Below are 9776 nucleotides of genomic sequence, written 5' to 3' on the forward strand. Positions count from 1 at the left end.
AGGCTGTAACTAGGCTAATGATGTAAAGGCAGGGGGCAAGTTTAACCAGGCCACCTGAAAGCCATATCCACCCCTCTAAAAAACCACCATGGCACTAAAAGTGACTTTTTGGCCATTGTGTCCTACAGCATTTCAGCAGGCAAGGCTCTTCCTTAATTTCATTTTTAGGCAGCTAATCCTACATTGGAGTAGGTCTGTGGAGAGGCAGCACATAAAATGCCATTAATCATTTTGCAGATGAAAGCACTTGCCCTGTCTCCTTGGTTTTTTGTTGGGATACCAATTTAGCTATTCTGCTTGAATTGCTCAAATAACTTGATTACTATATTTAATGCTACAATGACACATCCAGTGTGTTCGTTAGCGGTTTTTTAAGATAGATGAATTCGCTGGAAGAATTGCCACCTGTGATGGACAGGAGAAAATGGCATCTTTTTTCTCTCCCTATTGTGAACTGACCAATTAGATTCAAACCAGCTCCCCTCACTTTGTGAACTGACCAATCAGATTCAGACCAGTCCCCATCAGCTCCTAACTCCACCCCATACAGCCCCTAGGGGCAGATTTAGAGCGCAGCCTGCTGTGTCTCTGGGGCAGGTTATTTAAGCTCTACCTGGATTCAGAAAAGCCACATGAGGAAGTTCTCTCTAAATGCTGGAGTGAAGCAGGGGAAAAAAACTGAGGGGAGTTTAACGGTCAACAACTAATGGGCGAACGACAGTTGGGTTTTGGAGGGGGGGAAGGGATAGGAGGTATTGTGGACTATGATATGTGACTAATTTTGATAGGCAGGGTTTGGGTGCCATTCCCAGATAACTGCACTTGTTCAAGCTGTCTTGTATTTAAAGCAGGATTCTGCTGAAAGGACAAATACTGTATAACATACCTCCCAGCTCTTTTAACTGTCAGTTGGCAGGCTAGAGTGGGAAGGAAGTACAAGTCACACTTGCCAACTTAAATACACATATCTTTTGTTATGTATGACTCCCATATTATCCTCAACCCAGATAATTAATGGGTTTTGTACGGCTGTGAGAGTTGAGGGAGGCCGAGTGCCAAATAATAGATGTTTTCAAATTATGGTTCTGGAGAAGACTCTTGAGAGTCCTTTGGACTGCAAGGAGATCAAAGCAGTCAATCCTAAAAGAAATCAACCCGGACTGTTCCCTGGAAGGCCAGATAATGAAACTGAAGCTCAAATACTTTGGCCACCAAATGAGAAGGGAGCACTCACTGGAGAAGATCCTGATGCTGGGAAAGATTGAAGGTCAAAGAAGAAGGGGACGGCAAAGGATGAGATGGTTGGACAGTATCATCGATGCAACGAACATGAAGTTGAGCAAACTCCAGAGGACAGCAGAAGACAGGAGGGCCTGGCATGATGTGGTCCATGGGGTCGCGAAGAATCAGACAGATAATCCACCACACCCTCTGTAGGATCCAAGACAGGGGTCTGAATTTGAAAGTGATATATTTCCTGTGCATGTGTCAAAGTGGACATGCCAAGTAACTTCACACAACCTAATGCTGTCATTGGACCTTGTGTAAAAAAAGGAATGTGGGGATGGTGAGTACAACTCTCTGGCCTGAGGTTATTGGTAAAGTGGTATAAAATTAGGCTTTCCAGCCTCCAGGTGGGGCCTGGAGATCTGGAATTACAACCTATCTCCAGACAACAGAGATCAGTTCTGCTGGAGAAAATGGCAGCTTCAGAGGGTGAACGCTGGCAGTGAACACATGAAGCTGCCTTATATCGAATCAGACCACTGGCCCATCAGAGTCAATATTGTCTACTCAGACTGAGGTCTTTCACATCACCTCCTACATGATCCTTTTAACTGAAGATGCCAGGGTTTGAAATTGGGACCTTCTGCATTCCAAGCAGATGCTCTGCCCGTGAGCCACAGCCCATCAGCATTATACCTTGATGAATTCCCTTCCCAAACCCCACCCTTCACCCCCAAATCTCCAGGAATTTATCCTAATTTTGTATTGTGATGGCCTTTGGCTATATACACAATAAAATTTTGGATTCCAGGAATTTTTCAGCCCAAACTTGGCAGCTCTAGAATACAGTAAGGAGAGAGGCCTGGATCTGTGATACCACCCTTCCCTTGAAATGTGGAAAGAACTGGTTTCCAAAGAGGTGTGTATCTGAATAGCAGGGCAAGCTATTTTTGCTTATCTTATGTACCTTGAAAAGCTCATTACTATAGCTGTGTTTTATATGCACAGCTGTTATTCAATAGTATCCAGACGTTCCAGTGGGTGCGAGTTTGCAATTCCTTCCCTCCTGCCTACAGCACAAACAAAGCCAGCCCATTCTGTGAGTACCAGTTACAGATCCTGTTCACAGAAGGCTGCTGACTATTGGTAATTCTGAAATCTAGTTCAGGTGCTGGGGAGCTTGCTCTTCTCTTTCGGAAACAACTCTGGCCTTTGGACTCAAGCAGCACGTAAACTGAACAAACCAACAGACTCTGCTTGTCAGTTTCCTATTAAGTTCACCCTAATTGACGTCATTTTGTTTAATTAGAAGCCCTGTCCACATCTTACAGTGAACACACATAATCCATGCGCACTTGATCTTTCTACATGCATCGAGTAGTTCTCATGTTATTTTTTAATGTATACCACTGAATGTATGATTGAAACACCACATTTATCCAGGTACTGACCCCCCCCCCAAGGTTTCACTTGTAAACTGGATGCTTGTTATCTCTCTTACCAACAGATGTATATGTACACAGGTGTTCACTGTAACATGGAATGCGGCTAGTCTGTATGAGGGATGGAAGTGAAGACATTTTCCTGTATAGTCACTGCAACTTTATACAAACATGCTTCTCAGTGCATAATAAAAATGCCTGTGAGAATCACTGAGTATTAACCAGCAATGGTTTTATGTTCAAGGGCTTTACTTCTCCCTAAACAGCTTCCCTAAACAGCTTGTGCAGCTTTGTGTATTTATTCAGGATCCAAATCCTTCACTACCTCTATACACATGAGAAGTAAATTAACAGTTTAGAGGTAGCAGGTATTAGCCTTTTTCATAAGTTAGTAAACACATGGACAAATCTATTTATGCTAGACACCTGGTATTTCTGTGTGTGTTCAGTAAGCCTCATGCCGCAGTCAGCACAAGTACAGCTGACTATAATACAAACACCACTTTTATGCAGGTCTTGGTCCCAGTCCCCGGTGTCATTTGTAAATTTCATATACATAAGGATAAATAGAATTACAGAGTTTGGAAGGGACCTCCAGGGACATCTACTCCAACCCCCTGCACAATCCAGGAAATTCACAAATACTTCCTCGCCAACACCCCCAGTGACCACTGTTCCATGCCCAGATGATGACAAAAAACCTCCAGGATCCCCAACCAAACTGGCCTGGAGAAAAATTGCTTCCTGGCCCCAAAGTGGTGATCAGCATTTCCCTGGGCATGTAAGAAAGGGCCACGAGAACTAAGCACTGAGGCAACCCTCTCTGACCTCCCTCTTGTGATCTGCCTAAGTTCACAGAATCAGCATCGCTCTCAGATGGCCATCTAGCCTCCGTTTAAAAATCTCCGAAGAATAAGAGCCCACCGCCTCCTGAGAAAGTCTGTTCCACTGAGGAACCGCTCCAACTGTCCGGGAGTTCTTCCTAATCTTTAGCTGAAAACTCTTTTGATTTAATTTTAACCATCTGGTTTTGGTCCAACCTTCTGGGGGAACAGAAAGCAACTCTGCACCATCCTCTATATGACAGCCCTTCAAGTACTTGAAGACAGTTATATTACCTCTCAGTCGTCTCCTCTCCAGGCTAAACATACCCAGTATGTGCATTCACCATAATAACCTGAACAGGGCTAGAGTCAACTCCTAGTACATCTCTATGTAAACCTGGATTAGGATATTCAATTCCTAGTGGGAAAGGCTGCAGGTACCACCCCCATCCAGACTTCTGCAGTCCTGCTTATATTAAGTGGCAGCTTGTGGACAGCCAACTGCACATTGCAGTTCTGGAGCAGACCAGCTACTACTCCCATTATCTGGAATGCAATATACTTTCAGTATGTCTGACTCCTACCATGCATATAGACCTACTTTTTTAATGTTAAGGTGCATAAAATGCATCTCACCTTCCTTGCTAGAACTCTGTACAGTACCTTGTGTGTGTGTAAAGTGCTGTCAAGTTGCAGCTAAATTATAGTGACCCCAGCAAGGGGCTTTCAAGGCAAGTGAGAAGTAGAAGTGGTTTGCCGTTGCCTTCCTCTTGCAGAGTCTTGATGGTCTTCCTTCAAAGTGCCGACCCTCTGATATATGATAAGATTGGGCTATGCCATGCCACCCTTCCACCCATACAGTACCTTGACTGTTGTTAATCCATGCCTGGACATGAAGAGAGCTTCTCTCCCCCCAATCTGCTTTTTACACATCCTTCAAAATACATTAATAAGGCATTGTTCTGTGACCACAGCGGGCTGCCACCACTGCACACAATTTTCAGAGGCTTATAGTAAGAAATGAGGCAGCAGTCTACTCTCTGAGGATTTAATCAAGGGTTTGGAGCTGGAGGTTTGAAGAGGCCCGTCTTCCGAAAATATCTGACCAGGAACGGCACCGAGACTAAGGTGATGCTGATTCGGACTGGAGCAAACAGTTTGTGGATAGCATAGGCCAACACAAAAGTGCTTGTCCCAGCGGCCAACTTGGATCGTACAAGAGCTTCGTCAAAGCCCAGCTTGAAAAGCAGTGCAGTCATGTCCACTCCACTAAAGGGGGAGGAAAGGAAACAAATATAATGCCATTAAAATGTTCAAGGATTTTGCAAAAGAATTCTGTCAAGCCACTACAGTAAAATGTACCATACATTGTCTCACTTCCGTTTCTAGGGGCCTACAGAGATACAGGTTCAAATTCCCACACTGCCATGAAAGTTTAACCATGAGACCTTTTGCCACTGTAGCTAAACACATGAAGCTGCTTTACACTGGATGAGCCCACTGTTCCATCAAGGTCCAGATTGGCAACACTTCCCCAGGGTCTCTGGCAGAGGTCCTTCACAGCACCTACTGCCAGATCCGGAGATGGTGGAGAGTAGCCCTGTTCACAAGTTACAGTAATTGCACATACAAACCATGTAAAGTGTACACTTTATTTTTCTTTATACATGTGCTGAGTAATGTTCATGTTACATTCAATGCATATACAGCTGAACATTCGATGGACACCCCACATTTATCCAGGGAGCAATCCCCATTTTAATTTGTAAAATGAATGTATGTTGACTCTTTCTTCCAAACAGATGTATACACATACAGGCAGGATGTACATGCGTTCCCTGTAAAACATGAACAGGACTTCATTCCCTATCTCATAGGGCTGCTAGGAGGAGGAGGAGGAGGAGGAGGAGACTGGATTTATACCCCCCCCCCTCACTTGGGAGTCTCAGAGTGGCTTACAATCTCCTTCCTTTCCTGTCCCCACAACAGACACCCCATGACGTCGATGGGGCTGAGAGAGCTCTGAGAGAACTCGTGACTGGTCCAAGGTTGCCCAGCTGGCTACATGTGGAGGAGTGGGGAATCAAACCCAGTTCTCCCTGATTAAAGTCCACACTCCTAACCACTATACCAAACTGGCTCTAGAAGAATGAAATGTGGTAGTGGGGAGAACCATGCACTGTGCTCTGAGCTCCATAGAAGAGCAGGATGAAAAAGTGACAGACACAGTTCCGCTTAACTGAGCATGGAGACTTCCTCCAGAAAATGAACCTCTTTTGTTGGAAGAAGGCTCTGCACTTTAGCTGACCAGAGCGGTACAATACACATAAAGCTGGAGACTTCCTCCAGAAAATGAACCTCTATGATGAATCAGACCCTTGGTCCTTCACAGTCAGTATACTGTAGTGGCTGGCAGCAGGTCTCCAGGCAGAGAGGTCTTTCACATCACATCACCTACTGCCTGGTCCCTTCAACTGGAGATGCTGGGGATTGAACCCGGGACCTTCTGCATGCCATGCGATGCTCTGTCACTGAGCCACAACACCTAAAATACAACCCTGCATAAGCAGAAACTGGATAAACTCGCGGAATTAGCACCTGTGCTCAAAGGCAATATTCCTTGGATATCTTTCTGCTGAGGACAGACAAAAAGAGATTGCATTTGGCAAACACCTCCCACCCGCAGTCACTAATAGCTGAATTCTTGCCTGACCTGTAGCAAGGTGAGAAGGAACGGTGAATGGGCATCCCACAGTGAGCTACTGTTACATTTACTGAGGATTTTTGGACTCACAATCAATGTTCCCTCTAAGCTGTGGAGTCTTGTGAGCAAAAATTCTGCTTTGTGAGCTACCGGCATTAAAGTTGTGAGCGAGCAATTTGGCTATTGCATAAATCAGTTTGCTTTGGAGCCCTCCTTCCTGAACTAAGACAAAAAGGTGTGAGCCGGAGGCTAAAAAACTGTGAGCTAGCTCACACCAACTCAGCTTAGAGGGAACACTGCTCACAATTCCCTCTAGGGTTCGTCGTAATTGTTTGCAACTAGGAAAAAAAAAGTGTCAGCACTTAAAGGGACTATGGATTGAAACACAAAACTGGTATATTCTAAAGCTGGAGAAACTAACACATCAGATGAGAGCAAGCTGAAAAGAACACACCCACACACCATGGGATTTGCTCCGTTCCAGACAAATAATGATGTATGTTGTCGAAGGCTTTCACGTCCAGAGTTCATTAGTTGCTGTAGATTTTCCGGGTTGTGTGGCCGTGGTCTTGGCATTGTAGAACCTGACATTTCACCAGTAGCTGTGCCTGGCATCCTCCGAGGTATAAACACCTTGACACAAAGTATTCCATCTTTCTGTGTTATACCTCTGAGGATGCGTCACAGTTACTGGAGAAACATCAGGTTCTACAATGCCAAGACCACGGACACACATCCCGGAAAATCTACAGCAACTAAATAATGATGTATTCGTACAGTGGCCTACGCAAAGGCTTGTGTCAAACAAACAAACCAAAAAAAAAAACCAGGGAGAGGGAATGAAAGGACTTTACAGGGCATCAATTTCTTGTTGATATAAAGATTTTAAAATAAAGCTGATGGGCTGTAAACCCAGGACAGTTTATGTACGTTGTGCAGAACAGGAATAGGCCACCCCGGCTTGCATGCCAACATTGCAACACCAGACCATTTTGTCTGGCATCCGAGGCATGCAAGACCCAAGTGACAGAGGCATTGGCAACACTGTTGGTGTCAGCAGTGCAGGAGAAGGCAATAGGCATGGCTCACACCCGTCAGCGCCTCTGAGACAGGCACAAGGCAGATTCTTGAGATGTCTGCAGTGCTGCTGGGGCTTAACTTGCTCCTTGCATCTCTTCATGTACAATCCTTCTCTCTCCCTCCATTTAGTTTGCTGGCACACCAGTATCTTTACAGATACACTAAACCATTTTATAAAGACATTTTTGTGTGTGTGTCGCTTAGCATAATCTTTTTTCCCCTACCGTAACAGATCTAATTACCAATTTAAGGATGTATTTTCAAAAATTAAACGAATGGTGCTCATGTCAGCCCAGGGTGTGGTGACTGTTGCCAAACCAGACTTCTGTGAGGCTGACACTCCCATTCTGTGTGGGTATGTGGTTTGTATTAGGAAAATGGCAGTTGCGTGTTGAGCAGGGAGAGTCGCTCTTTAATCAATCTCCATCTCTCATGGTTCCTTGCAAGAACAACTGAAAACAGAGCAACCCAATCAAGGGTCTCATGTGATTGGCTATCTCAGACAATCCGATTGTTATTGCTCAGAGTCAGCAATACTCTTGGTAGGGTTTAGTGAATTGTATATCAAGCCTTGGAGAGAGATACTCTCCCTATATTTTTGCAAGTCCGGCAGCTGAAAACCGAATTCTGCTCAAATAGTATCTGTTGCTATTTTGTATTGTCCTACTGTGTAATTTCTGCATTGCTTAACATGTTGTGTTAATACTTATGCTTTGTTTCAGATTTCTGCAATCTCAATCCTATTACATTGCTTACTGGATGATAGTGACTTAACTCTGTGTAATCCACCTTGAGGGCACCTGAGCCCGCTCATGGGGAGGGCGGGGTATAAATATAATGAAATAAAATAAATAATAATAATAAATTGAGTCTCAGTGAGAAAGGCGAACTAAAGTAAGCAATTAAAACAAACACAGGCATATGTTGCTTTTTTTTTTTGCATTTGGGCCAAAAATATGGTTGCCTACTCCTGGTGTAACATGTATGGCCCCGGTCACATGGGCCGGATATCGCGGGGGGGGGGGGGCGTGGCTAATTGCCCCGGCGCAGTTTGATTCACGATTACGCGATCAGACCCGCCGGCGGCACACCACCGGTCCTTCCCTCAACGCTGGCGGGGAAACGAGGGACCCGAGGGGGATGGCGCGCCCCGACATGGTGTCAGAGATGGTGCTCTCTTCCCTATTTCCTCTTCACAACCATCCTGTTGGGTAGGTTATGGTAACTGACCCAATCAGCTTCATTGCAGTGTGGGGATCTGAACCCAGATCCTAGTTCAGCACACCAATAATTACAACACTATGGTTCTAGTTCAGATTTAAGTAAGCACACGTAGAACAGACCAATGGATATCTAAGAGGCATCTTCTAGAGGAACAATCCCCAATATGTTTCCTGGTGCCCCATCTTTATTCCCCATATCTCTGTCCCCAAACAAATATCCAGTCCTGAATTTCTTCTACATAAGTGGGTGGAAGAATTCAGGAGGCCTTAACCTTGTGTTTGAAGGGAGTACCAATACTGAAACTACCACCTCCATCACAGGAAAATGCTTGGCTTGTATCCCAGCACTTTTATTGACTCTCCTGTCCTCATGGCAGCCATTCTGTTGTTAGCCTGGTCCCCTCCTTGCAGCCATTTTCTGGTGGTTCCCATTACCTGTTCTCAAAATCCTAACAGTGCCAACAGGCTCACCCAATTTAGAGGCCCAGGTTCCAGAACAGGGGTCCCCAACATGGTACCTGTCGGCGCCATGACTCCCATTGACACATTTTCTGGTGCCCACTAATGTCTTTCTAGAAAGTAGGGATGGTCAGGTAGGCCTTTTGCCCAGGGAGGGTTCTGACTGGGCACTGGACATCTGATTGGCTGCACAGATTCTTCAAAAATGTTGCCTTGGTAACAGCTGTCTACACAATACTAGGATATTCACTGAATGACTGAAGGTAAGCTGGGGCAGCCATTTTGTGCCTGGCTCTGCCTTCTGAGGTAGTTATTTTGTAGCAGCCATTTTGTGGCTGTACCCACCACACTGTCAGAGTTCCAAAGGCTCAAAAAGATTGGGGACCCCTGTTCTAGAATCATCTAGCTAGTTGTTGTAGGAAACGAATGCTAGACTAGACAGAGCTTAGTCTGACCCAACAACTCAGTCCTCACACTCGACAATCTGAGGGGGGGGGGATATTATATGAAATGCGCAGTCTCCCATAAACAATTATGGAAAGCTATGTAAACCATACCTTGACACAGCCAAGTAGAACATTCCTAGAGACATCAAGGAAATCCCAACATGGAAGCCAACTCCTACTGCTCCATATTCCTTAAAAACTTTCTTCAGCTGCTGGGATTTGTTTGGCTTCTTTCCATCCTCCTTGCTGGGGTCTGGAATGTCATTCTCTGGGGATCTGCTGATATCCTACGGATATGGAAAGAACTGATGCTCTAATTCAAATGCATAGGCTGTATTCAGACATTGCATCAGGCCCGCATTATGCCTGCA

General features: G+C 45.1%; 1 protein-coding gene across 1 annotated transcript in view; it reads right to left on the reverse strand.

Annotated features, from left to right (window-relative positions):
* Positions 1 to 4249: 4249 nt before the first annotated feature.
* The window catches only part of FAM210B (family with sequence similarity 210 member B), a 16888-nt gene continuing 11361 nt past the window's right edge, over positions 4250 to 9776 (reverse strand). The window contains exons 2-3 of the mRNA XM_015413665.1: positions 9517 to 9692; positions 4250 to 4762 (exon numbers count right to left, since the gene is read on the reverse strand). Coding sequence (XP_015269151.1) covers positions 4546 to 4762; positions 9517 to 9692 — 393 coding nt within the window. The 3' untranslated portion in view covers positions 4250 to 4545. The remainder of the gene's footprint in view (positions 4763 to 9516; positions 9693 to 9776) is intronic.

The sequence above is a fragment of the Gekko japonicus genome, unplaced genomic scaffold (assembly GCF_001447785.1).
Source record: "Gekko japonicus isolate JY-2015 unplaced genomic scaffold, Gekko_japonicus_V1.1 scaffold529, whole genome shotgun sequence".
Lineage (NCBI taxonomy): Eukaryota > Metazoa > Chordata > Lepidosauria > Squamata > Gekkonidae > Gekko > Gekko japonicus.